The sequence below is a fragment of the Corella eumyota genome, chromosome 3 (assembly GCF_963082875.1).
Source record: "Corella eumyota chromosome 3, kaCorEumy4.1, whole genome shotgun sequence".
Lineage (NCBI taxonomy): Eukaryota > Metazoa > Chordata > Ascidiacea > Phlebobranchia > Corellidae > Corella > Corella eumyota.
In genome coordinates, this window is record NC_137492.1 from 3,602,296 (window position 1) to 3,624,172 (window position 21,877).

At 33.3% G+C, this 21,877-nt stretch overlaps 4 protein-coding genes and 37 non-coding genes across 41 annotated transcripts in view; all 41 read right to left on the bottom strand.

The window, feature by feature from the left end:
- Positions 1-34: 34 nt before the first annotated feature.
- LOC145746220 (uncharacterized) lies at positions 35-2,661 on the bottom strand. The gene is made up of 5 exons (XM_082564441.1): positions 2,505-2,661; positions 2,231-2,380; positions 1,782-1,929; positions 1,257-1,393; positions 35-682 (listed from the first exon to the last, which is right to left on the bottom strand). The coding sequence occupies exons 1-5, from the start codon at positions 2,565-2,567 to the stop codon at positions 419-421; spliced, it is 762 nt and encodes a 253-aa protein (XP_082420567.1). The 5' UTR covers positions 2,568-2,661; the 3' UTR covers positions 35-418.
- Positions 2,615-8,482, bottom strand: LOC145746219 (transmembrane protein 19-like). The gene is made up of 9 exons (XM_082564440.1): positions 8,365-8,482; positions 5,633-5,768; positions 5,184-5,297; positions 4,840-4,977; positions 4,653-4,776; positions 4,108-4,238; positions 3,888-3,996; positions 3,646-3,737; positions 2,615-3,151 (listed from the first exon to the last, which is right to left on the bottom strand). The coding sequence occupies exons 2-9, from the start codon at positions 5,733-5,735 to the stop codon at positions 2,994-2,996; spliced, it is 969 nt and encodes a 322-aa protein (XP_082420566.1). The 5' UTR covers positions 5,736-5,768; positions 8,365-8,482; the 3' UTR covers positions 2,615-2,993.
- On the bottom strand, positions 7,868-9,388 carry LOC145745129 (adipose-secreted signaling protein-like). The gene is made up of 5 exons (XM_082563123.1): positions 9,216-9,388; positions 8,976-9,079; positions 8,360-8,496; positions 8,140-8,206; positions 7,868-7,968 (listed from the first exon to the last, which is right to left on the bottom strand). The coding sequence occupies exons 1-5, from the start codon at positions 9,371-9,373 to the stop codon at positions 7,868-7,870; spliced, it is 567 nt and encodes a 188-aa protein (XP_082419249.1). The 5' UTR covers positions 9,374-9,388.
- Positions 9,389-10,174: 786 nt separating this feature from the next.
- On the bottom strand, positions 10,175-10,265 carry Trnay-gua (transfer RNA tyrosine (anticodon GUA)). The gene is given in 2 exon segments: positions 10,175-10,210; positions 10,229-10,265. It is a non-coding gene; the product is annotated as a tRNA-Tyr (tRNA).
- A 71-nt stretch (positions 10,266-10,336) lies between these two features.
- Positions 10,337-10,426, bottom strand: Trnay-gua (transfer RNA tyrosine (anticodon GUA)). Its single transcript is given in 2 exon segments — positions 10,337-10,372; positions 10,390-10,426. It is a non-coding gene; the product is annotated as a tRNA-Tyr (tRNA).
- A 66-nt stretch (positions 10,427-10,492) lies between these two features.
- Positions 10,493-10,583, bottom strand: Trnay-gua (transfer RNA tyrosine (anticodon GUA)). The gene is given in 2 exon segments: positions 10,493-10,528; positions 10,547-10,583. It is a non-coding gene; the product is annotated as a tRNA-Tyr (tRNA).
- A 217-nt stretch (positions 10,584-10,800) lies between these two features.
- Trnay-gua (transfer RNA tyrosine (anticodon GUA)) lies at positions 10,801-10,891 on the bottom strand. Its single transcript is given in 2 exon segments — positions 10,801-10,836; positions 10,855-10,891. It is a non-coding gene; the product is annotated as a tRNA-Tyr (tRNA).
- Positions 10,892-10,962: 71 nt separating this feature from the next.
- Trnay-gua (transfer RNA tyrosine (anticodon GUA)) lies at positions 10,963-11,052 on the bottom strand. Its single transcript is given in 2 exon segments — positions 10,963-10,998; positions 11,016-11,052. It is a non-coding gene; the product is annotated as a tRNA-Tyr (tRNA).
- A 71-nt stretch (positions 11,053-11,123) lies between these two features.
- Trnay-gua (transfer RNA tyrosine (anticodon GUA)) lies at positions 11,124-11,217 on the bottom strand. Its single transcript has 2 exons — positions 11,181-11,217; positions 11,124-11,159 (listed from the first exon to the last, which is right to left on the bottom strand). It is a non-coding gene; the product is annotated as a tRNA-Tyr (tRNA).
- Positions 11,218-11,449: 232 nt separating this feature from the next.
- Trnay-gua (transfer RNA tyrosine (anticodon GUA)) lies at positions 11,450-11,540 on the bottom strand. The gene is given in 2 exon segments: positions 11,450-11,485; positions 11,504-11,540. It is a non-coding gene; the product is annotated as a tRNA-Tyr (tRNA).
- Positions 11,541-11,611: 71 nt separating this feature from the next.
- Positions 11,612-11,701, bottom strand: Trnay-gua (transfer RNA tyrosine (anticodon GUA)). Its single transcript is given in 2 exon segments — positions 11,612-11,647; positions 11,665-11,701. It is a non-coding gene; the product is annotated as a tRNA-Tyr (tRNA).
- A 71-nt stretch (positions 11,702-11,772) lies between these two features.
- Trnay-gua (transfer RNA tyrosine (anticodon GUA)) lies at positions 11,773-11,863 on the bottom strand. The gene is given in 2 exon segments: positions 11,773-11,808; positions 11,827-11,863. It is a non-coding gene; the product is annotated as a tRNA-Tyr (tRNA).
- Positions 11,864-11,929: 66 nt separating this feature from the next.
- Positions 11,930-12,020, bottom strand: Trnay-gua (transfer RNA tyrosine (anticodon GUA)). Its single transcript is given in 2 exon segments — positions 11,930-11,965; positions 11,984-12,020. It is a non-coding gene; the product is annotated as a tRNA-Tyr (tRNA).
- Positions 12,021-12,091: 71 nt separating this feature from the next.
- On the bottom strand, positions 12,092-12,182 carry Trnay-gua (transfer RNA tyrosine (anticodon GUA)). The gene is given in 2 exon segments: positions 12,092-12,127; positions 12,146-12,182. It is a non-coding gene; the product is annotated as a tRNA-Tyr (tRNA).
- A 66-nt stretch (positions 12,183-12,248) lies between these two features.
- On the bottom strand, positions 12,249-12,339 carry Trnay-gua (transfer RNA tyrosine (anticodon GUA)). The gene is given in 2 exon segments: positions 12,249-12,284; positions 12,303-12,339. It is a non-coding gene; the product is annotated as a tRNA-Tyr (tRNA).
- Positions 12,340-12,410: 71 nt separating this feature from the next.
- Positions 12,411-12,501, bottom strand: Trnay-gua (transfer RNA tyrosine (anticodon GUA)). The gene is given in 2 exon segments: positions 12,411-12,446; positions 12,465-12,501. It is a non-coding gene; the product is annotated as a tRNA-Tyr (tRNA).
- A 66-nt stretch (positions 12,502-12,567) lies between these two features.
- Trnay-gua (transfer RNA tyrosine (anticodon GUA)) lies at positions 12,568-12,658 on the bottom strand. The gene is given in 2 exon segments: positions 12,568-12,603; positions 12,622-12,658. It is a non-coding gene; the product is annotated as a tRNA-Tyr (tRNA).
- Positions 12,659-12,729: 71 nt separating this feature from the next.
- On the bottom strand, positions 12,730-12,820 carry Trnay-gua (transfer RNA tyrosine (anticodon GUA)). Its single transcript is given in 2 exon segments — positions 12,730-12,765; positions 12,784-12,820. It is a non-coding gene; the product is annotated as a tRNA-Tyr (tRNA).
- Positions 12,821-12,891: 71 nt separating this feature from the next.
- Trnay-gua (transfer RNA tyrosine (anticodon GUA)) lies at positions 12,892-12,982 on the bottom strand. The gene is given in 2 exon segments: positions 12,892-12,927; positions 12,946-12,982. It is a non-coding gene; the product is annotated as a tRNA-Tyr (tRNA).
- A 217-nt stretch (positions 12,983-13,199) lies between these two features.
- Trnay-gua (transfer RNA tyrosine (anticodon GUA)) lies at positions 13,200-13,290 on the bottom strand. Its single transcript is given in 2 exon segments — positions 13,200-13,235; positions 13,254-13,290. It is a non-coding gene; the product is annotated as a tRNA-Tyr (tRNA).
- A 71-nt stretch (positions 13,291-13,361) lies between these two features.
- On the bottom strand, positions 13,362-13,451 carry Trnay-gua (transfer RNA tyrosine (anticodon GUA)). The gene is given in 2 exon segments: positions 13,362-13,397; positions 13,415-13,451. It is a non-coding gene; the product is annotated as a tRNA-Tyr (tRNA).
- A 71-nt stretch (positions 13,452-13,522) lies between these two features.
- Trnay-gua (transfer RNA tyrosine (anticodon GUA)) lies at positions 13,523-13,613 on the bottom strand. Its single transcript is given in 2 exon segments — positions 13,523-13,558; positions 13,577-13,613. It is a non-coding gene; the product is annotated as a tRNA-Tyr (tRNA).
- A 66-nt stretch (positions 13,614-13,679) lies between these two features.
- Trnay-gua (transfer RNA tyrosine (anticodon GUA)) lies at positions 13,680-13,770 on the bottom strand. The gene is given in 2 exon segments: positions 13,680-13,715; positions 13,734-13,770. It is a non-coding gene; the product is annotated as a tRNA-Tyr (tRNA).
- Positions 13,771-13,841: 71 nt separating this feature from the next.
- On the bottom strand, positions 13,842-13,932 carry Trnay-gua (transfer RNA tyrosine (anticodon GUA)). Its single transcript is given in 2 exon segments — positions 13,842-13,877; positions 13,896-13,932. It is a non-coding gene; the product is annotated as a tRNA-Tyr (tRNA).
- A 66-nt stretch (positions 13,933-13,998) lies between these two features.
- Trnay-gua (transfer RNA tyrosine (anticodon GUA)) lies at positions 13,999-14,089 on the bottom strand. Its single transcript is given in 2 exon segments — positions 13,999-14,034; positions 14,053-14,089. It is a non-coding gene; the product is annotated as a tRNA-Tyr (tRNA).
- Positions 14,090-14,160: 71 nt separating this feature from the next.
- Positions 14,161-14,251, bottom strand: Trnay-gua (transfer RNA tyrosine (anticodon GUA)). The gene is given in 2 exon segments: positions 14,161-14,196; positions 14,215-14,251. It is a non-coding gene; the product is annotated as a tRNA-Tyr (tRNA).
- A 66-nt stretch (positions 14,252-14,317) lies between these two features.
- On the bottom strand, positions 14,318-14,408 carry Trnay-gua (transfer RNA tyrosine (anticodon GUA)). Its single transcript is given in 2 exon segments — positions 14,318-14,353; positions 14,372-14,408. It is a non-coding gene; the product is annotated as a tRNA-Tyr (tRNA).
- A 71-nt stretch (positions 14,409-14,479) lies between these two features.
- Positions 14,480-14,570, bottom strand: Trnay-gua (transfer RNA tyrosine (anticodon GUA)). Its single transcript is given in 2 exon segments — positions 14,480-14,515; positions 14,534-14,570. It is a non-coding gene; the product is annotated as a tRNA-Tyr (tRNA).
- A 71-nt stretch (positions 14,571-14,641) lies between these two features.
- Positions 14,642-14,732, bottom strand: Trnay-gua (transfer RNA tyrosine (anticodon GUA)). Its single transcript is given in 2 exon segments — positions 14,642-14,677; positions 14,696-14,732. It is a non-coding gene; the product is annotated as a tRNA-Tyr (tRNA).
- A 368-nt stretch (positions 14,733-15,100) lies between these two features.
- On the bottom strand, positions 15,101-15,191 carry Trnay-gua (transfer RNA tyrosine (anticodon GUA)). The gene is given in 2 exon segments: positions 15,101-15,136; positions 15,155-15,191. It is a non-coding gene; the product is annotated as a tRNA-Tyr (tRNA).
- Positions 15,192-15,257: 66 nt separating this feature from the next.
- Trnay-gua (transfer RNA tyrosine (anticodon GUA)) lies at positions 15,258-15,348 on the bottom strand. The gene is given in 2 exon segments: positions 15,258-15,293; positions 15,312-15,348. It is a non-coding gene; the product is annotated as a tRNA-Tyr (tRNA).
- A 71-nt stretch (positions 15,349-15,419) lies between these two features.
- Positions 15,420-15,510, bottom strand: Trnay-gua (transfer RNA tyrosine (anticodon GUA)). Its single transcript is given in 2 exon segments — positions 15,420-15,455; positions 15,474-15,510. It is a non-coding gene; the product is annotated as a tRNA-Tyr (tRNA).
- A 66-nt stretch (positions 15,511-15,576) lies between these two features.
- Positions 15,577-15,667, bottom strand: Trnay-gua (transfer RNA tyrosine (anticodon GUA)). Its single transcript is given in 2 exon segments — positions 15,577-15,612; positions 15,631-15,667. It is a non-coding gene; the product is annotated as a tRNA-Tyr (tRNA).
- Positions 15,668-15,737: 70 nt separating this feature from the next.
- Positions 15,738-15,828, bottom strand: Trnay-gua (transfer RNA tyrosine (anticodon GUA)). Its single transcript is given in 2 exon segments — positions 15,738-15,773; positions 15,792-15,828. It is a non-coding gene; the product is annotated as a tRNA-Tyr (tRNA).
- A 71-nt stretch (positions 15,829-15,899) lies between these two features.
- Positions 15,900-15,989, bottom strand: Trnay-gua (transfer RNA tyrosine (anticodon GUA)). Its single transcript is given in 2 exon segments — positions 15,900-15,935; positions 15,953-15,989. It is a non-coding gene; the product is annotated as a tRNA-Tyr (tRNA).
- A 358-nt stretch (positions 15,990-16,347) lies between these two features.
- On the bottom strand, positions 16,348-16,438 carry Trnay-gua (transfer RNA tyrosine (anticodon GUA)). Its single transcript is given in 2 exon segments — positions 16,348-16,383; positions 16,402-16,438. It is a non-coding gene; the product is annotated as a tRNA-Tyr (tRNA).
- Positions 16,439-16,509: 71 nt separating this feature from the next.
- Trnay-gua (transfer RNA tyrosine (anticodon GUA)) lies at positions 16,510-16,600 on the bottom strand. Its single transcript is given in 2 exon segments — positions 16,510-16,545; positions 16,564-16,600. It is a non-coding gene; the product is annotated as a tRNA-Tyr (tRNA).
- A 71-nt stretch (positions 16,601-16,671) lies between these two features.
- Positions 16,672-16,762, bottom strand: Trnay-gua (transfer RNA tyrosine (anticodon GUA)). The gene is given in 2 exon segments: positions 16,672-16,707; positions 16,726-16,762. It is a non-coding gene; the product is annotated as a tRNA-Tyr (tRNA).
- A 71-nt stretch (positions 16,763-16,833) lies between these two features.
- On the bottom strand, positions 16,834-16,924 carry Trnay-gua (transfer RNA tyrosine (anticodon GUA)). Its single transcript is given in 2 exon segments — positions 16,834-16,869; positions 16,888-16,924. It is a non-coding gene; the product is annotated as a tRNA-Tyr (tRNA).
- A 71-nt stretch (positions 16,925-16,995) lies between these two features.
- On the bottom strand, positions 16,996-17,085 carry Trnay-gua (transfer RNA tyrosine (anticodon GUA)). The gene is given in 2 exon segments: positions 16,996-17,031; positions 17,049-17,085. It is a non-coding gene; the product is annotated as a tRNA-Tyr (tRNA).
- A 383-nt stretch (positions 17,086-17,468) lies between these two features.
- The window catches only part of LOC145745130 (sushi, von Willebrand factor type A, EGF and pentraxin domain-containing protein 1-like), a 29,044-nt gene continuing 24,635 nt past the window's right edge, over positions 17,469-21,877 (bottom strand). The window contains exons 47-54 of the mRNA XM_082563124.1: positions 21,466-21,782; positions 20,826-20,911; positions 20,155-20,331; positions 19,713-19,877; positions 19,114-19,304; positions 18,481-18,665; positions 18,048-18,181; positions 17,469-17,866 (exon numbers count right to left, since the gene is read on the bottom strand). Of these exons, the coding sequence (XP_082419250.1) occupies positions 17,606-17,866; positions 18,048-18,181; positions 18,481-18,665; positions 19,114-19,304; positions 19,713-19,877; positions 20,155-20,331; positions 20,826-20,911; positions 21,466-21,782 (1,516 nt within the window). The 3' untranslated portion in view covers positions 17,469-17,605. The remainder of the gene's footprint in view (positions 17,867-18,047; positions 18,182-18,480; positions 18,666-19,113; positions 19,305-19,712; positions 19,878-20,154; positions 20,332-20,825; positions 20,912-21,465; positions 21,783-21,877) is intronic.

Consider the following 21,877-nt stretch of genomic DNA (forward strand, 5'->3'; position numbering starts at 1 on the left):
ATTTAAAATACACAAAATAAATTTAGGCGTGCTTCGAGTTGCGTAACAAAAACGTAAGTGCATAATAATATACATTAAAAAACACGATAAAGTATCAACAATAAAAATAAAAACAAGTGTGCCAAAACGATTAAAAACGTGTTAATATAACAGTTATTTTGTTATTGCAATTAATTACTAGTAGAGACTCATAAAGAAAGTAATAAAATTGTGTATTATTTAATTTATATTATTTGTGTATAACTTAGAAAAACCAAAGGTTAACTCTGAATGGCAAGAACTTACATGAAAACAATGACAATGATAAAGTAAAGTAATTAATCAACGATATAAATGTACAAATTCATGATAAAAGTTAAAATATACATTTATAAAATGCAAAACTTATTGTAATAATGCCTGAATATAAAAAAAAATTTTATTCGCAATCTTTCATTCTTCTACCCATAGTGTAAAATTCTGGATTAGGCTTAATATCTAAGAAGACAGACATCCGATTAATCAGGGAAGTTAATGATGCAAATGCTGCAACATCCCATGCGTCTTCCCTGTTTAATCCCACCTTCTCGAGATCCTGAAAATGCTCGTCTGTGATTGGTTGATTTTTTGTCACAGCATTGGAGAGCGCAAGAATCGCTCGCTGACGAGCGTCAAGTTTTGCTGTTTGATAATTTGTGGCCAACTGGAATTAAATTTTGGTAAATGAATTTTTTTCGGGTACAAACGAAATAAATCAGAAGGCATGCTTTGATTCAGGTAAAAAAGATAATCATTATTTAGCAAAGAAATCACAAGAGTTTCAGTTTATTTGAGAAAAATTTCTTAAAAAATTGCACCAACTGAAATCTGGAAACTTCTTTGACTGAAAATCTGAAAGCTTCATCTAAAGTGTTTTTCATAATGATATGTAGTTCCTCTTCATTCTAAACTTAACTTTTTATCTTACATTTTTAAATTGGTATAACTAGAAATAAAAGTTTTTAATATAAGCTTGCAGCACAATTTTTCTATAAACTCACTTAACTTTTTTCTATATCTTTAAAACTGTTAGATTTTTTTGTCTTTTAATCTTGATTTATATATACATCTATTTAACTTACATAGAAAATAATAAAATACAGCAGGTTTAACAAATTACGGATTTAAGTATAAATTTAAAAAAAAACAAGTGCATCTGGTTTTGCAACATAAACCAGTTGAAATATAAACACTTTGAATAAAAAGTAAATGTTCAAACAAATTTAACACAAAATTACCTGATCAGCGAGGTAAGGATCTTTGGAGGTGATTCGATGTAAAGCGCTATGTGCCATCACACAATACACACAACCATTATAAGAGCTTGCTACTATTCCTATCATTTCCTTATCAGCTCTTGTTAAGTTACTCTTCTCTAATACAAAACAACATAAACAATAAATTACATAGATCGCTTTAATAATTTGTGCAAAGTTTATAAAATATAACATATTTGGACTGATGGCGTGGTGTACTTTACTTTACAACCTTAGGTTATTGGTTTGATCCCCACTGCTTTCATGCTAGTGTCCTTGAGTAAAACTCTTTAAACAGCATAAAATCTTGCCAAGCCAAAAACAATAACCAGAAATATTGTCGGAAAATTATAATCATTAATATTTGAAACTGTCAAAGCCTACGAAAGCCTGGGTTAGGTTAACATATGTTACTCTAGATTTTAGTTGTAAAGTCAGTCTGCTTACATTAAGGATATTTAAAAATACATATACTCTAAAAATGGTATCATAAAATTAGGTAAAAACCTCTATTAGTTAGGGCATCATAGTAGTCCAGAAAACATTTAAATTCTTCAGGTCTATGTGCCAAAGCATGGAATAAATTGGGAACAAATCCTGCCTTGTCATACAACCCATACATTCTCTCTTGTACATGTAAAGGTAAGTCCTTTATCTAAACAGCAACAAAATAAAAATAAAACTATAAAAATTATTTTATAGCGTCTTGAAAAAAGTCAGAGCTTTAACATAAATAACCTAAGCCAAGTTTAAGTTTCCTTTGCCAATCAAAAAATTATTGACCTAACATATTGCCTTATTATTAATCTGCCAATTGGTTTTTATGCTTGGCAAATTTACCATAATATTTTTGTAGATATTTAGTCTTGTAACCCTACATCATGTGGCTTATCAAATTAAATATATTGTTAAAAAATATGCCGTTAAACAATATGAAAAATGGTAAAATTATTTACATTGTTCACTGGGTATCTTGATATTTTTTCTTGGTGTTCCTGATCTTTTTTAACAGATTTTGCGAAATTTTTCTTATCACAGTTGATGGTAGTTGTAGATAATGTGCGACAATTACATAATTTTTGAAGACCAACATAAGTAGTAGCAAGCTAAAAGTCAAAATAATGTTAGCCTAAATATAAAAAAAATATGTAATTATGTATGTATATATTGTAAGGCTACCTACAGCATAGTCTTAACACATTTTTAAATAAAAATATTAACAATTTTTACCTTTGAAAATTTCTGTGCTTGGCACTTCAAAATTCCTTGTCTTATAATTTTATTTAAATTCATATTGTTTATTTAGTTTAATTTACTTAAAATCATTTTTTCCTATTAACCTAAAAAAAAGAATAATTTAGTAAAAAATATTTGCATTTAGTATTATTTTTAAATTAACTTTCCTTTAATAGGAATAAAAAGAAATAAAAAATACCAATCTACTTAAATCTCTGTGCAACACATAATTTAAAAATAAAAAAAATAAAACCACAGAAAAATAGGCAAACGACAATTAATTACTTAATTTAACATATTGCACAAACGGCTTAATAAAAAAAGAAATAGACTGACAATGCTTTAAAAATTTAATAATACCACAAACACTATTTAATAACTTATTGATAATATTAAAAAAAAAACATAATAACTCTCTTACATAGCATCGACAAAAAACATAAAGTACGAAAGCTTAACAGAATGCTGTTACGCTCGAAAATCTTAAAGAAATAAAAATTGATATAAAAAAGGTGCGAAGATAGCAGACACAAAGCATGATATAAAGTTGATCATATGATTGTCTAAAATGTTGATTCCACTTATGTGTTTAACATTAGGTCCAGGTCGACTTACAACTTTTTTCGTAGCTTCATCAAAACCTAACATAATAAAAAAATTTGTTCAAAAATATATTTTAATAGTGCTAAGTATGCTACAACTATAGTAAAAAATTCCTAAATTTTTTTAGCATCTTAACGATATATCATGTATAGTTTAGTAATGTTTTAGCCTAGATATATATAGCCAACATTCCATTTTATTAAATATATAACAAAGGTTCCTTAGTCAACTATTTTATGTATTTCAAAATTAAATACCATCAACTTTTTAAAAGACACTCTTTCTTCCAGATATTTATAATATTTATACCAAACTTGCAAAACTAATAATTTATAATTTAGCAACAGTTAAAAACAATGCAGTTTACAACTAAACCTCATAAATTATTAATATTTAAAAAAAGCAATGTTTAAAAATTAAATCACAAAGAAATATTAACTTTTTAAACAGATGAACACTTTACTGCCAATTCAATAGGGTCACATTAATTATTTATCAGGAAACAAATAGAATGATTATAAATCTATATTACCTGAATATTGCATAGTTGCACCTAGAAACGAATCAATCATTGACCCACAAAACCCAGAAAACATTCCAATAAATATAAGTGGCCAACAAAAACTAGAAAGAAAGAAACATTATTTTTGTAGAAAAAATAAATAAAAATAACAAGAGCACTAAAAAAAGTTTAAAATTTGGTTTAGGCAAAATTACAGTTAACACAAGGGTATTTTTTCCTAACGTAAAAAAATTAGTAAAATGTTTTAATACCTTGTTGTATCAGTAAAGAAATAATTAGTAATAACAAAAGTAAATCCAATTAAGCCACCACCCACTCCACTTGCTATTGTACCTAGTAGTGACACACCCCCATTTGTACCTAATAAATAATTAAAAAAAAGGTTTTTTAAAAATTATATATTTAATCTCATATTACCCAGTTTATACAAAAAATGTTTAAAAAATTTTAAAAACACCAGGCATTACTTACCTGCTGGTACAGATTGACCAGTAGTAACCAGAATAGCATATGGTTTTCCCACTGCAGAACCAAACTCGGAAGCCCAAGTATCTCCACAAGCACAAGATAGACTTCCAAGTATAGCTACTGATAACCATGAACTCCAAAAAAAGGATTTTTTAATTAATCAGAATGGGTTTTAAAATATAAAGTTTGACAATAATTCTCTAAGATAATATATTAAAGTTTTTTTTGTGTGAGTGATTTTATTTTAAGTAGATAAATTTTTAAATGCAAAACTGAATAATTTTGACTTTTTGCAGCATTTAAACTTACCTAATTTTTTTTATATTTATTTATACTTGATGTTATATCTGTTAACCCAACCTAGTCCTGATTTGTCTTTGGCAGTTTGAGATATTATAGATGTTAATTGCCCGATAATTAAGCTGCTAAGAAATGTTGCTTTACTCAAGGGCGTTACAGGATGAGAGCGGTTGGGATCGAACCCAAGGCCTCTTGTAGTAAAGCCAAGTGTTCTAACCACTACGCCCTGTTGCAAATTACACTATTACCTTGTAAACAAAGGTCCATTAAAGTCAATCCTAGTCTCAGTACAGCCTGCTTCAATTATATACAACAAAGCTAATGCAGTTGGAACTCCGCCGTTATTCATTACATTTAACCAAGTTCTAGTTTCTGTAAAATATTATAAAGATTAAGAAAAAAAAATTTATCAAAAATCAAAAATGTTTAACTTACGTGTTTCTGATGCAATATCCTGTTTTGATTTTCTTTTGGAGCGAAATTTTGTTAATTTTGAAGAAGAGTAAAAGAAAACGAGAAGCATGGAAATAAATGAAATACTTGAAATCGTCATCACAAAACCAACCATGAAAGCTAGAAATAAAATTTAAACAAAAAATTAAATCAAATTAAAGTATTTCTAACAGTCCAACTAAAACTTTAAATTCTTAAATTAGTAAAAAGTAGATCCTTGTTTTTTTGGATCTATTTTTTACTAATTTAAGGATTTTTTAATGAAAACAAATTACAATTAAGTTAAAATTTGTATTTTTATACCGAGTAATATTATTTGAACTAACCTGCTAATATACCAGACAATGACAATGATTTTTTAAACAACTCCCTGAGTGAGAAAATAAGGGGAACCAAAATTGCTGAAACTAATCTTTTTGGTGAAACAACAATAATCCCACCTAGCAAATAAAACATAAAAAAAGGCTTTAAAAAAAATAGTGATTGCAAATTATTGATAAAGTTAAATTAAGTTAAAAATAAATACTCTTTAGACAAAATTTTTACCCAAAGGGAAAGTCCCCTTTGTGACAATAATACCCACAAATTTAAAAGTTTAAAATCAGCCACTTATTAGCAAATTAGCATGTAAAATAAATTTAATTACATTTTTTTAATTATAAGCTGGTTTTAATTATAAAATAACAATATATTCAAGCAGTACTTGTTTTAGGAGGTATTTTTAGGGGGCATGCTTTTAGAACAATTAATTGATAACAAAAAATTGTCTACTTACCATAATAAGTTCTGATGGGAAGTGAAAGTAGCCAAGTTACAACAAGAATGGGTACAAATACTGTTGCCAATGCAGTAAAAAATGTGATTATGGCACGCAGCATTCTAGTTTACAAGTTAAACAAATTTCCTAATGTCTGGAATAAAAATAAATTAATTAAAAATTAGAAATAAATTAGCAAATACAAAATCATTTTGACAAAATTTGAAAAAAACTAAAAATTACCAAATAACATCCGTTTAAAATTAAATATATTAAAACAAAATTACATGTGCAAATTAATGCCCTAATTTTAACAGGATATGGAAGGTAGATTAAAAATAAACAAAACATATATTTAGATACAAAGCATAAACAAAGAACAAGTGAGTTTCCAACAAAAAAAAATTTTCAACACCATATTAAAAAATAAATTTGTGATATGTTTTTAGTTGAATCAGCAAAAAAAATTTTTAGTTAAATTTTTGAAGTCAACTTTTTTGGGCACTTAAAATATATTTATGTTGTATTATTGATTCAACTAATAATAACATAGAACATTGACTAAGTTAATTATTAAACATAAATCATATAGCATCAATCTTTAATTTAATATGATGCCTAAAAAATGTTAAACAACAATTATGGATGTGAATAAACATCTTGAAAAAATAAATTACAACGGTGAAAAAACAATTAGCGCGGAAACTCTAAAAAAATGATCATGGGCCCACGTTTGCACAGTACCAATTGACACATTAAATTTAAAAAACAAAAAGGAAAATAAGTTAATAATATTAGATATTTACGAGAGGATTGTAATGCAAATAAGAGGAGGGTTCTGTTTTGAGCTTAATGCACTTTTGCCTGGTTATTATCACAACTTGGTTTTTAAGTGGACTTGGTGGAAGCATTAGATGTTATTAATGTTAAAGTATGTCAATTTGATGATAATGAAATACACATGGCAATATTGGTAAGTTCGTTAAAAAAAATGCATGCTAATTTAAAAATGCTGAAACCATGAAATTTAAAAACTAAAATATATAACAAAATTTACATTACATGTTAAGTGTTATTATTTTGTAAAAGGTCCTTAATAAAAAACATAGCAATTTAAACACAGTTTTACATTTATAAATACACAGTAAATCATAAGTTACCCAGTATGTTTTAAACACTATTTATAAAAAATTAAGTTCATGAAGGTAGCTTATGCAACTTTTAAAAACTGCAAATTTGCACAATCTAAAAGTTTCAAATACTCTTTTTACTATTTAAATTTAAAGGTAACATTACCTAATAAAGAAAGATAGATAGCAGATGTAGCAAGCTTAACTTTACCAATAAACCTAGATGTAACTGAACCACAAAAACATGGGTTGTACAGAATTAAACCGGCAATAAGGGTGAAAAGATTTTTAAAACCGAAAAATTGAATAGAGAATACAAAAGAACTGCAATGGTTAATGCTGTTTTTTATATAATTTAAAAGCTACAATTTATGTATAAATAAGCACAAAATAATAGTATAGCTACACTTGCACTAAAAATGATTTTTTTTTAGAGCAAACAAAAATGACAAAGACAGAAGACGAATGGGAAAATAAATTTCAACTTAATATTACTCCTAGCTTATTGAAAGATTTTCAGGTAAAAAAAAATCAATTTTGAACTAAACCTCTCATGGATACAAAATTAAACATACATAAAAAAAAGTGGGGAAAAAATTTTTTTTTTAGTTTTTAGGAAGCTGTTAGATATCATTGCACAAGTGCAAAAAGTCAGTTTGCGCATAACACATTTTGTGTATTACATAATTCATCTGGTCTTACTGTATTATGGGGTAAAACATTGGTAGAAAAAATTTCAATTGGCGACAGAGATGAACTTGTAAAATCAAAAACTCTTATCAATGATGATAAAATTAAAAAAATTTTGAGCGAAAAATTTAATATTTTTTCACAAGAAATCCAATTAAAAGAAAAGGAGATCAAAAAATTTTTAAAAACAAAATAAAATCTTTGGATAAATTTCACAATATAAATTAATATTATATTCTAAGTAAAAAAAGTAATTTTTTGATTATAATTCTTCTATTAGTGTCAATTATATAACATGCTTTTAAAATTGCCGTAATTGATTTAATGTCTTACCACATTAGTTAAAAATATTCAAATAACTTTTTTAAAATCACAATTGATTTAATGCCCTGCCTAATTTTAAACAATTTGTTAAATTTTAAGCATAAATAACTTAATTAAATCCCTGCCAATCACTCTGGTCTGACTCATATTCACGTAAATGTTCTATGCAGTGGACTTCACTTTTTAAAGATGGAGTGCCTTGGTTTTTACCTTAAAAAAATTATTTTCTTTTTAAAATTTCTATACATTATTAATTTGCCTTACCCATTTATAGGGTTTCAAAATGCAAAAATAACTACCTTATTTAAAGATTATTATCATATTACCAAAAACGATTTTACTGAATACTCATATGACAGAAAACTATATGCTCAAAACTACATTTTACTGACAATAAGTCACATTTTATTAACCCCCTGCTTACTTTAACCCCCCTCCGGAAAATGCACTAATTTTTAAAAAAAGACTAAAATTTAGGTAAAATAGCAGTTTTATAATTTTGATCTTTTTAAAAATGTCTATTTGGTAAAGTAGTTTTAATAATATAAACAGTTATTGTTAAAAAAAAATGAATTAGGAATTTTTAAAAATACAAATTTACTGCACCTAAAATTTCAAAATGGAGGTTGATTATAATCTCTTTGTTTTTATCTTTTTCCGAAACAATTCCAAATTTTTCGATTATAACACCTTCCTTATGCTCTGCTGTATATTCCAAACTAACTACTATTCCATTATCTATAAAAAACAAAATGTTGAAAACTGTAAATTGCTTTTAAAAACTTAATGTTATTATTATTATTATTTTTTTTTGTATATTCTCGATGTGGTAAAGTCGAATGCGCGACTTAAACATAGAGTAACATCAGTTACTCCAACCCAATCTCGAGTTGCCTGTTGCAGTTTAGGATATTTTGATAATAATTGCCTAATAATTATACTGCTGATTAAGTGCTGGCTAAGCAGGAGTTCATACTGTTTATAGCGCCTTACTTAAGGGCACTACAGCATAAGATCAGTGGAGATTGAACCCACAACCTCATGTGTGGTGTAGAAAATGTTCTTACCACTACACCACGCTGCCGGTAATTGTACCACAAAAACGTTTTAAAAAATAACATCAACTTTTAAATATCAAAAAAATTAATATAACACCCAAAAAATTAATATAAGACTTAAAAAATTAATATAACACCTAAAAAATTAACATAGTTTACCTTGAATATGTATTTTTGTTGGTACCAATCCAACACTAGGAGTTGAACAACAAACGTCACCCGATAAATCAAATATATTTGGCACAATAAAAGTCATAGAATATCTGTTGATAAAAAAGGTGCATTAAAAAATGCAAATTATTAACTTCAAAAAAAAAAAATTTAAATTAAAAAAAATACAACTACTTGTATATATAATTGAATTTATTTTCAAAGAAAATTAACAACAAATTGACTAACTTGTGAAAAACTTTTAGAAATCCTGCGACAACGTCGATAACATTCGATTGTTTTTCGTTTCGCTTAATTGTAATTGAACTGTGAGACTCAGTACTTGAGTTAAATCCAACTTTTTTTAATTTTCCATGCTTGTCATTTGTGTTTGCAGTAGAAGACATTTTAAAATAACAGATTTAATAATCTAAAAAATAAAATTAAAAAATATGTATTTTTTATATAATTTTATCCTTAATATGAGAAGACGACTTCACATTCTAAACATAGAAAATAATTGGAGCTCTATTTTATGTAAAATTTTTATACTTTACCCTAATCTTTCCTTGCAAATCCCGCCCTTTTTTCGCATTTATTTTAGTACAACCTGTTTAAAACAACGGACGGCGCTAATAGAGCTTCAAATTATTCATAACCTACCTTCTGGAGTTGCTATTTACTGTTTAAAATGTTTTAAATTAAATTGTTTGATAATAAACATGCTAAGTTTAGGAGCTATTCTACAGACAGCCAGAACTTAGTTTTCCTATACTAAAGTTTCATCTAGCAAATTTTTTTAGAATAATTTACACCAACCTAACATTTCATTTTGTCATAACTTCCCAATTTTTTTTTTCATTAGCCTTAAGCCAAAAGCAATTTACGCCCTATAGATTCGGCAAAACCCATGTTCTGCATTCAGGCCTGACTAAAATACAGCTAAAATACTTCAAATATCTCAGCCAATTTAACGAGAGCAGTCAATAGCATAATCAAAGTAATGAGAACATAAAATTAAACAGCATTTAGGTTTAAACAAAATCTGACAGATTTAAAATTTATTAATTTTGAGCAGCACAAACTTAAAAAGAAATAAACCTACATTTTTCACAATTGGGGGTTTTCTGCAGGTTCTGCTAGTTGGCGTAAGAGATCACGGTGAAATTGTTTTTGCAGGAGCTAAACCACGTTACAATAACAAAATATCCTTCGAACCGGATTCGAACCAGTGCCCTATGGATTTCTGTGTTTCTAAAACGCTACAGTCCACCGCTCTACCAACTGAGCTATCGAAGGTACGAAACTAAGGCAGTTAACATAAAAACTAACGCAAAGTAAGTCACGTTACAATACATCAAATAAAATTATCCTTCGAACCGGATTCGAACCAATGACCTATGGATTTCTGAGTTTTAAACCGCTACAGTCCACCGCTCTACCAACTGAGCTATCGAAGGTTCGAAACTAACGCAGTTAACATGCAAGCTAACGCAAAGTCAGTCAAGTTACTTTGAATAAAATTATCCTTCGAACCGGATTCGAACCAGTGACCTATGGATTTCTGGTTTTCTAAACCGCTACAGTCCACCGCTCTACCAACTGAGCTATCGAAGGTACGAAACTAAGGAAGTTAACATGCAAACTAACGCAAAGTCAGTCAAGTTACTTTGAATAAAATTATCCTTCGAACCAGTGACCTATGGATTTCTGAGATTCTTGACCACTACAGTCCACCGCTCTACCAACTGAGCTATCGAAGGTACGTAACTAACGCAATTAATATGCAAACCAACGCAAAGCGAGTCACGTTACAATACATGAAATAAAATTATCCTTCGAACCGGATTCGAACCAGTGACCTATGGATTTCTGAGTTTCCAAAACGCTACAGTCCACCGCTCTACCAACTGAGCTATCGAAGGTACGAAACTAAGGAAGTTAACATGCAAACTAGCGCAAAGTCAGTAACGTTACAATACATGAAATAAAATTATCCTTCGAACCGGATTTGAACCAGTGACCTATGGATTTCTGAGTTTTAAACCGCTACAGTTCACCGCTTTACCAACTGAGCTATCGAAGGTACGAAACTAAGGAAGTTAACATGCAAACTAGCGCAAAGTCAGTCACGTTACAATACATGAAATAAAAATATCCTTCGAACCGGATTCGAACCAGTGACCTATGGATTTCTGACGACATGATGTGTTGCTACAGCCCACCGCTCCACCAACTGAGCTATCGAAGGTACGAAACTAAGGAAGTTAACATGCAAACTAGCGCAAAGTCAGTAACGTTACAATACATGAAATAAAATTATCCTTCGAACCGGATTTGAACCAGTGACCTATGGATTTCTGAGTTTTAAACCGCAACAGTTCACCGCTTTACCAACTGAGCTATCGAAGGTACGAAACTAAGGAAGTTAACATGCAAACTAGCGCAAAGTCAGTCACGTTACAATACATCAAATAAAATTATCCTTCGAACAGGATTCGAACCAGTGAACTATGGATTTTTGACAAGATGTGTCGCTACAGTCCACCGCTCTACCAACTGTGCTATCGAAGGTACGAAACTAAGGAAGTTAACATGCAAACTAAGACAAAGTTAGTCACGTTACAATACATCAAATAAAATTATCCTTCGAACCGGATTCGAACCAGTGACCGATGGATTTCTGAGTTTTAAACCGCTACAGTTCACCGCTTTACCAACTGAGCTATCGAAGGTTCGAAACTAAGGAAGTTAACATGCAAACTAAGACAAAGTTAGTCACGTTACAATACATCAAATAAAATTATCCTTCGAACCGGATTCGAACCAGTGACCTATGGATTTCTGAGATTGTAAACCGCTACAGTCCACCGCTCTACCAACTGAGCTATCGAAGGTACGAAACTAAGGAAGTTAACATGCAAACTAAAGCAAAGTCAGTCAAGTTACTTTGAATAAAATTATCCTTCGAACCGGATTCGAACCAGTGACCTATGGATTTCTGGGTTTCTAAACCGCTACAGTCCACCGCTCTACCAACTGAGCTATCAAAGGTACGTAGCTAAAGCAGTTAACATACGAACTAACGCAAAGTAAGTCACGTTACAATACATCAAGTAAAAATATCCTTCGAACCGGATTCGAACCAGTGACCTATGGATTTCTGAGTTTCCAAAACGCTACAGTCCACCGCTCTACCAACTGAGCTATCGAAGGTACGAATCTCAAGAAGTTAACATGCAAACTAACGCAAAGTCTGTCACGTTACTTTGAATAAAATTATCCTTCGAACCGGATTCGAACCAGTGACCTATGGATTTCTAAGACTCTTGACCACTACAGTCCACCGCTCTACCAACTGAGCTATCGAAGGTACGAAACTAAGGAAGTTAACATGCAAACTAACGCAAAGCGAGTCACGTTACAATACATGAAATAAAAATATCCTTCGAACCGGATTCGAACCAGTGACCTATGAATTTCTATGTTTCCAAAACGCTACAGTCCACCGCTCTACCAACTGAGCTATCGAAGTTACGAAACTCAAGAAGTTAACATGCAAACTAACGCAAAGTCTGTCACGTTACTTTGAATAAAATTATCCTTCGAACAGGATTCGAACCAGTGACCTATGGATTTCTGAGACTCTTGACCACTACAGTCCACCGCTCTACCAACTGAGCTATCGAAGGTACGAAACTAAGGAAGTTAACATGCAAACTAACACAAAGCGAGTCACGTTACAATACATGAAATAAAAATATCCTTCGAACCGGATTCGAACCAGTGACCTATGGATTTCTATGTTTCCAAAACGCTACAGTCCACCGCTCTACCAACTGAGCTATCGAAGGTACGAAACTAATGAAGTTAACATGCAAACTAGCGCAAATTCAATAACGTTACAATACATGAAATAAAATTATCCTTCGAACCGGATTCGAACCAATGACCTATGGATTTCTGAGTTTCCAAAACGCTACAGTCCACCGCTCTACCAACTGAGCTATCGAAGGTACGATACTAAGTCAGTTAACATGCAAACTAGCGCAAAGTCAGTCACGTTACTTTGAATAAAATTATCCTTCGAACCAGTGACCTATGGATTTCTGAGTTTCTAAACCGCTACAGTCCACCGCTCTACCAACTGAGCTATCGAAGGTACGAAACTAAGGCAGTTAACATACGAACTAACGCAAAGTAAGTCACGTTACAATACATCAAATAAAATTATCCTTCGAACAGGATTCGAACCAGTGAACTATGGATTTTTGACAAGATGTGTCGCTACAGTCCACCGCTCTACCAACTGTGCTATCGAAGGTACGAAACTAAGGAAGTTAACATGCAAACTAAGACAAAGTTAGTCACGTTACAATACATCAAATAAAATTATCCTTCGAACCGGATTCGAACCAGTGACCGATGGATTTCTGAGTTTTAAACCGCTACAGTTCACCGCTTTACCAACTGAGCTATCGAAGGTTCGAAACTAAGGAAGTTAACATGCAAACTAAGACAAAGTTAGTCACGTTACAATACATCAAATAAAATTATCCTTCGAACCGGATTCGAACCAGTGACCTATGGATTTCTGAGATTGTAAACCGCTACAGTCCACCGCTCTACCAACTGAGCTATCGAAGGTACGAAACTAAGGAAGTTAACATGCAAACTAAAGCAAAGTCAGTCAAGTTACTTTGAATAAAATTGTCCTTCGAACCGGATTCGAACCAGTGACCTATGGATTTCTGGGTTTCTAAACCGCTACAGTCCACCGCTCTACCAACTGAGCTATCAAAGGTACGTAGCTAAAGCAGTTAACATACGAACTAACGCAAAGTAAGTCACGTTACAATACATCAAGTAAAATTATCCTTCGAACCGGATTCGAACCAGTGACCTATGGATTTCTGAGTTTCCAAAACGCTACAGTCCACCGCTCTACCAACTGAGCTATCGAAGGTACAAAACTCAAGAAGTTAACATGCAAACTAACGCAAAGTCTGTCACGTTACTTTGAATAAAATTATCCTTCGAACCGGATTCGAACCAGTGACCTATGGATTTCTAAGACTCTTGACCACTACAGTCCACCGCTCTACCAACTGAGCTATCGAAGGTACGAAACTAAGGAAGTTAACATGCAAACTAACGCAAAGCGAGTCACGTTACAATACATGAAATAAAAATATCCTTCGAAACGGATTCGAACCAGTGACCTATGAATTTCTATGTTTCCAAAACGCTACAGTCCACCGCTCTACCAACTGAGCTATCGAAGTTACGAAACTCAAGAAGTTAACATGCAAACTAACGCAAAGTCTGTCACGTTACTTTGAATAAAATTATCCTTCGAACCGGATTCGAACCAGTGACCTATGGATTTCTGAGACTCTTGACCACTACAGTCCACCGCTCTACCAACTGAGCTATCGAAGGTACGAAACTAAAGAAGTTAACATGCAAACTAACACAAAGCGAGTCACGTTACAATACATGAAATAAAAATATCCTTCGAACCGGATTCGAACCAGTGACCTATGGATTTCTATGTTTCCAAAACGCTACAGTCCACCGCTCTACCAACTGAGCTATCGAAGGTACGAAACTAATGAAGTTAACATGCAAACTAGCGCAAATTCAATAACGTTACAATACATGAAATAAATTTATCCTTCGAACCGGATTCGAACCAATGACCTATGGATTTCTGAGTTTCCAAAACGCTACAGTCCACCGCTCTACCAACTGAGCTATCGAAGGTACGATACTAAGTCAGTTAACATGCAAACTAGCGCAAAGTCAGTCACGTTACTTTGAATAAAATTATCCTTCGAACCAGTGACCTATGGATTTCTGAGTTTCTAAACCGCTACAGTCCACCGCTCTACCAACTGAGCTATCGAAGGTACGAAACTAAGGCAGTTAACATACGAACTAACGCAAAGTAAGTCACGTTACAATACATCAAATAAAATTAGCCTTCGAACCAGTGACCTATGGATTTCTGAGGTTCTAAACCGCTACAATCCACCGCTCTACCAACTGAGCTATCGAAGGTACGGTACTAAGGCAGTTAACATGCAAACTAGCGCAAAGTCAGTCACGTTACAATACATGAAATAAAAATATCCTTCCAACCGGATTCGAACCAGTGACCCATGGATTTCTGAGTTTCCAAAACGCTACAGTCCACCGCTCTACCAACTGAGCTATCGAAGGTACGAAACTAATGCAGTTAACATGCAAACTAACGTAAAGTGAGTCACGTTACTTCAATTAAAAACATCCTTCAAACCGGATTCGAACCAGTGACCTATGGATTTCTGAGATTCTAAACCGCTACAGTCCACCGCTCTACCAACTGAGCTATCGAAGGTACGAAACTAAGGAAGTTAACATGCAAACTAACGCAAAGTAAGTCACTTTACAATACATCAAATAAAATTATCATTCGAACCGGATTCGAACCATTGACCTATGGATTTCTGAGATTCTAAACCACTACAGTCCACCGCTCTACCAACTGAGCTATCGAAGGTACGAAACTAAGGAAGTTAACATGCAAACTAACGTAAAGTGAGTCACGTTACTTCAATTAAAAACATCCTTCAAACCGGATTCGAACCAGTGACCTATGGATTTCTGAGATTCTAAACCGCTACAGTCCACCGCTCTACCAACTGAGCTATCGAAGGTACGAAACTAAGGAAGTTAACATGCAAACTAACGCAAAGTAAGTCACTTTACAATACATCAAATAAAAATATCTTCGAACCGGATTCGAACCAGTGACCTATGGATTTCTGAGATTCTAAACCGCTACAGTCCACCGCTCTACCAACTGAGCTATCGAAGGTACGAAACTAAGGAAGTTAACATGCAAACTAGCGCAAAGTCAGTCACGTTACAATACATCAAATAAAATTATCCTTCGAACCGGATTCGAACCAGTGACCTATGGATTTCTGAGTTTTAAACCGCTACAGTCCACCGCTCTACCAACTGAGCTATCGAAGGTACGAAACTAATGCAGTTAACATGCAAACTAACGCAAAGTCAGTCACGTTACAATACATCAAATAAAATTATCCTTCGAACAGGATTCGAACCAGTGAACTATGGATTTTTGACAAGATGTGTCGCTACAGTATACCGCTCTACCAACTGTGCTATCGAAGGTACGGAAATGGCTCAGTTAATATGCAAACTAACGTAAAGTGAGTCACGTTACAATACATCAAATAAAAACATCCTTCGAACCGGTTTCGAACCAGTGACCTATGGATTTCTGAGAACTGAGCTATCGAAGGTTGTGAATTTCGTCAGTAAACATGCAAACTAACGCAAGTCAGGCACGTTACTTTGAATAAAATTATCCTTCGAACCGGATTCGAACCAGTGACCTATGGATTTCTGAGTTTCAAAACCGCTACAGTCCACCGCTCTACCAACTGAGCTATCGAAGGTACGAAACCTAGGCAGTTAACATGCAAACCAACGCAATGCGAGTCACGTTACAATACATCAAATAAAAACATCCTTCGAACCGGATTCGAACCAGTGACCTATGGATTTCTGAGATTCTAAACCGCTACAGTCCACCGCTGTACCAACTGAGCTATCGAAGGCACGAAACTAACGCAGTTAACATGCAAACCAACGCAATGCGAGTCACGTTGCAATACATGAAATAAAAATATCCTTCGAACCGGATTCGAACCAGTGACCTATGGATTTCTGAGATTCTTGACCACTACAGTCCACCGCTCTACCAACTGAGCTATCGAAGGTACGAAACTAACGCAGTTAACATGCAAACCAACGCGATGCGAGTCACGTTAAAATACATGAAATAAAAGTATCCTTCGAACCGAATTCGAACCAGTGACCTATGGATTTCTGAGATTTTAAACCGCTACAGTCCACCGCTCTACCAACTGAGCTATCAAAGGTACGAAACTAATGCAGTTAACAGGTAAACTAAGGCAACGTGAGTTACGTTACAATTCATCAAATAAAAACATCCTTCGAACCGGATTCGAACCAGTGACCTATGGATTTCTGAGATTTTAAACGCTACAGTCCACCGCTCTACCAACTGAGCTATCGAAGGTACGAAAATGCGGCAGTTAACATGCAAACTAACGTAAAACAGTCACGTTACAATTCATCAATTAAAAATTTCCTTCGAACCCGCGACCTGAGCTATCGAAGGCTTGTGTTTGAACCGACTTAACATGTAAGCTTACCTAAAGCGAGGTACTTGACCGTTCTCTTAAAATTATAACTGCATTACAGAATAAATTATTCCCCCTCCCCTATATAGTTCAATTTTATTTTCTGTAATTAAACTGTTCAATGTTAAAATCTAATCTTAAGAAAAATCCTACCCCGACTTACCTGTTTTTTTTGCCAATTTTGCATCTCGTTAAAATGGTCATTGCATGATTATTAATTTACACATTATTTAAATGTATTGGGAGTCTTATTATAAGCCAGGACATAAGAAAAGACTAGGCGCGAAAAAATATCAGTTTAATTTCATAACAAAAAAAACACAATCCTTAGTTGAAAACTATATCAAACGTTTCGCAATTTGAAAACCACAGCCTCAAAATTTCAGGGGAGTCATCTTACGCATGCTTTTGAAACCATTTTTCAGCTTGGGTAGTGTCCTCTGGTACTTCGCTACCTGGGTTATACAACTTATCCAAACCCATAGATGAATAATACACCTCGGAGGTCTGGTATATGGTTTTAAGTAACCAATCTTTATGCTGGTCAACGTTAGTGTACAGACGTCTGTTCATACGACTTCCAACATTAGTGTAACTTGCTACACCGGCCAAGAACCATACACCGTTGTGTCGACACATTAACGGTTCAGAATCGATCTAAAAAAACGCAAGAAAATTTGCCACAAAAAACTAAATTGTCAAAACACAAATTAAGTACAATCAGTATAATATGGAACTACATAACCAATTTAAGACTGGGTCAGAAAAGGGCCTAAGGTTAAGTTTTATCCTCCAATGGAGAGACAAGTACGGAGGAATAAGTTCAGTTGTTACATACAGATCCCATGCTTCCGATAGCAGCATTACCAGCACAGACATAGTTAGAACCTTCAGGTAAACCAAGCTCCATATCGCACCAAGCGGCTGTGTTCATTTCCATTCTGTATTCGACTAAGTTAACTACATTAACCCCTGAAAAAGAAGGTTGGTAGAATTAAAGTTAATGTTGGTTAGGCTGTCCAAAGCGAATATAATATTTAATAGATTTTTTAACAATAAAAACAAAGGTGATAAAGTGACATCAAAAACATAACTATAAAAATAACCCTTTGTAAAAACTATAGGGTGCTATTCATGATAATCGTTAGGCAATACTTATTAGGCCAAGCTCAAGGGCAAACAGTGTAGTATTGGTGTGGTTCGAACCATAAACCATTCGGCTTTTATTGTAAAAGTTGGGTCATCAGCCGTTTTAGAACAATGTAGTTTACCGTTTTCCAATTTCGACCACCCAGCAGCAAAACACTCGCTACTAATATCATGCATGGGATAACCACTTAAAGGCGCGCAGATTGGTTGTATGACGTCACTATAGGCTGGTATTGGGTCGGACAACTTCCAAACTGCTATGTCATTTAACCTCGTCACGTAATCATATTCAGGGTGGATGAAAACACTTAAAAAAATAAATATGTTTTTTGATTGTTATTCTAAAAAAAAAAAAAGAAGTAGAGGTACTGCTCTTTCAAAATTTTTAGTTATTTATTTTTTTATATTTTTTTATCTTCGGTGTGGGTAGAATGTTATGACCCAGTTTCAAATTGCTTTTGGCAGTTTAGGATATTATGGATGATAATTACCCAAAAACTAAGCTGCTGATTAAGCGCTGGCTCAGCAGGAGTTTATGCCGTTTATAGAGCCTTACTCGAGGGCGCTACAGCATAAGAGCAGTGAAAAACGAACCACGAACCTCAGGTAGTAAAGCTACGTGTTCTGACCACTACACCACACTACCTTTTCTTATTTAAGGTCCCAGGTTTGATTCTCACTGCTTTAAAGTAGTACCAGTAATGTCATTAGCTTAATAAATTTTATCTTAATAAAAAGTAAAAACGAAGACTTACCGATTCACTCTTACTATATTTCCATTTGTAATATCTAAATCCATATCGTACTGAGAAGTCTGTCCAACACCGGCTGTTATTCTGTTTTCCATTACTTTAGAGTAACCAGGCAACACCACAAACCTTGCACAGTGGGCCGCTGATATAACTGTGTCTTGATCAACTAACACACCAGTACATCTATGAAAAGCCTTTAAAAATACAAAATCACTTAGTATATGAAGTTATCTTAAATAATCTACAATTGATAACAGTTATATAAATTTTGATTTGTTTATACTTGATGTGGAAAGGTTAACTCAACAACCCAAACATGGAGTAACATTAGTTACTCCGACCTAGTCTAGAGTTATCCTTGGCAGTTTAAGATATTACTGATTATATTTGCTCAAAAATTAGGCTGCTGATTGTTCTTTTGGCTCAGCAGTAAGTTTATACCGTTTAAAGCACCTTACTCAAGAGCACTATCCGTAAAAGCAATGGAAATCAAACCAAAGCCCTCATGTAGTTAGCTAAGTGTAGTAACCATTTTTGTATCATATATCATATTTAAAATAAAACAAGTGTAGGGAAAAATAATAATTTTTTGATTAACTTACTGTTCCAATTCTTTCCACAGTTTCCCTTATAGAAACCAACCATGGATATTTATTGATAGGAACAAGATTATGAAGAGTGGGGGGATCTTCATTGTAATCAGGTGGGGCAACGTAGGTGGTAACCCCACAAGAACTGGTATTAGTCGAAAGGGTGTCCTCATCAAACTTAAAACGCAAAAAAAATTATAAAGTTAAAAATTGTTTTTTTTAAGCTGGCAGTGTGGTGTAGTGGTAAGAACACTTGACTTCACTACATGAGGTCCTGGGTCCAATTCCCACTGCTCTTAAGCTGTAGCGCCCTTGAGTAAGGCGCTATAAATGTTACAAACCTCTACTGAGCCAAATCATTAGCTTGAATATCAGACAACTAAAATCTATAATATCTCGAACTGCCAAAGTTAACTCAAGACTGGGTTGGGGTAACTGTTGTTACCTTACTTACTGTATAATAAAACACAAATCCTGTCTTTTCAACTTGATAGTTTGAGGTAAAACTGATATAAATTGCCCCTGTAATTGTCATAATTGTGCTTGAATCCTTGTACTTGGTTATATCATCTCCAGTATAAGTGTCCACAAGATCAGAGTAGTAAAGGTTAGGCCCATCACCTCTATATACCTAAAAATAAAAAAAATTTCAATATTATTATTGTACAAAATAAATATTTTTTTTGTATATATCTTTATCATCGATGTGGGAAGGTCGAACTAGCGATCTAAACATAGAGTAACATTAGTTACCCTAATTCAGTCTCGAGTTGCCCCTAGGGGTTTTGGATATTATAGATTATAATTTTCTGATAATTATGCTGCTGATTAAGTGCTGGTTCAGCAGGAGTTCAAAACGTTTAAAGTACTTTACTTAAGAGACTACAGCATGAGAGTAGTGGGAATTAAACCCTCGACCTTATGTGGTGTAGCAGATGTTGAACCCTCGACCTTATCTGGTGTAGCAGGTGTTCTTACCACTACACAACGCTACCAGCTTTTTATAACTCAAAATGTGTAACTGAATTATTTGCTTAATAAAAAAATCTACCTTTGCCAATTATTTTAACGGATAAGTTTTTAAATTACGTTTCATTAATAAGTACTATAATATAAACTACTTGCCTTAACACAGTCAGTGGTGCAGGGTAAATCTGCATCACCCTCAAGATCCAACTCAATTAACTTTAAAGTTATTTTCACATTTTCACCTAAAATATAAAATAAAATTTCAATTTAAAAAAAAATGCATTCCTGGCTCTGTGAGATTTCACCTAAACAAAAGTTTACTACTGGTGTGATCTATATACGATTAACGGACAATAATTTTTTTTTGTATATATCTTTATCCTTGATGTGGGAAAGTCGAATGCGCGACTTAAACATAGAGTAACATCAGTTACTCCGACCCAGTCTCGAGTTGCCTTTAGCAGTTTGGGATATTATAGAGACTTTAATTACCCTAAGATGGTGATTAAGTACTGGCTTAACAGGAGTTCATACCGTTTATAGCGCCTTACTCAAGGGCGCTACAGCATGAGATCAGTGTGGATTGAACCCACGACCTCATGGTGGTGTAGCAAGTGTTCTTGCCACTACACCACGCTGCCGGTCATATATACATTAGTTAGTGAAAATGCAGTCTATAAAACAAGCTTTTAAATAGTGTAAAACTTTTATACTATATAGCGTAAGGGAACTGTTTAAAGCCTGTGGGCATCAAACTAGTTTAAATAAATTTTTTAATCACAAACAGACAACTTACCGGTTATCAACCAAAAGCAATTCGAATATTTCGGATAATTTTCACCCTCATAAAACCCAGGGGACACAATATACCCAGGCCCCATGTCTTGAGTAACTATGCCCCCGCATCTAAACCCACAAGTCGATCTATCATAATTCGGGGCATGTAGAATATCTGTAGCGGCATGGATTTCAATGGTAGAGAATAACTCTCTGGGTAGGTTTTGTAGTTTTTCGTCGACTTTGTAGAGAAGGATGTTAGATTGTGATCCTGATGCAATGTCGTACGAATATTCCATCCTCCATATTATGCTCGATGATAAACGAATCGTGTTTCTAAAATTACAATAAAGTTAAGTTTTTAGTAAAAAGTATTATTGGTAAATTGTCAAGATTCAATAACCCGACCCAGTCTCGAGTTGTCTTTGGCA

Coding starts and splice junctions, on each gene's coding strand:
- LOC145746220 (XM_082564441.1), bottom strand. CDS start 2,567: ATGAATTTAAATAAAATTATAAGACAAGGAATTTTGAAGTGCCAAGCA. Junction 1,394..1,781: donor TGATGCCCTAACTAATAGAG/GTTTTTACCTAA, acceptor GTTTTGTATTAG/AGAAGAGTAACTTAACAAGA. Junction 683..1,256: donor ATCCTTACCTCGCTGATCAG/GTAATTTTGTGT, acceptor ATTTAATTCCAG/TTGGCCACAAATTATCAAAC.
- LOC145746219 (XM_082564440.1), bottom strand. CDS start 5,735: ATGCTGCGTGCCATAATCACATTTTTTACTGCATTGGCAACAGTATTT. Junction 3,997..4,107: donor TGGTCAATCTGTACCAGCAG/GTAAGTAATGCC, acceptor ATTATTTATTAG/GTACAAATGGGGGTGTGTCA. Junction 3,152..3,645: donor TGCAACTATGCAATATTCAG/GTAATATAGATT, acceptor TTATTATGTTAG/GTTTTGATGAAGCTACGAAA.
- LOC145745129 (XM_082563123.1), bottom strand. CDS start 9,373: ATGTCTTCTACTGCAAACACAAATGACAAGCATGGAAAATTAAAAAAA. Junction 9,080..9,215: donor TTTCTAAAAGTTTTTCACAA/GTTAGTCAATTT, acceptor TTTTATCAACAG/ATATTCTATGACTTTTATTG. Junction 8,207..8,359: donor ATTTTGAAATTTTAGGTGCA/GTAAATTTGTAT, acceptor TTTAAAAATTAG/TGCATTTTCCGGAGGGGGGT.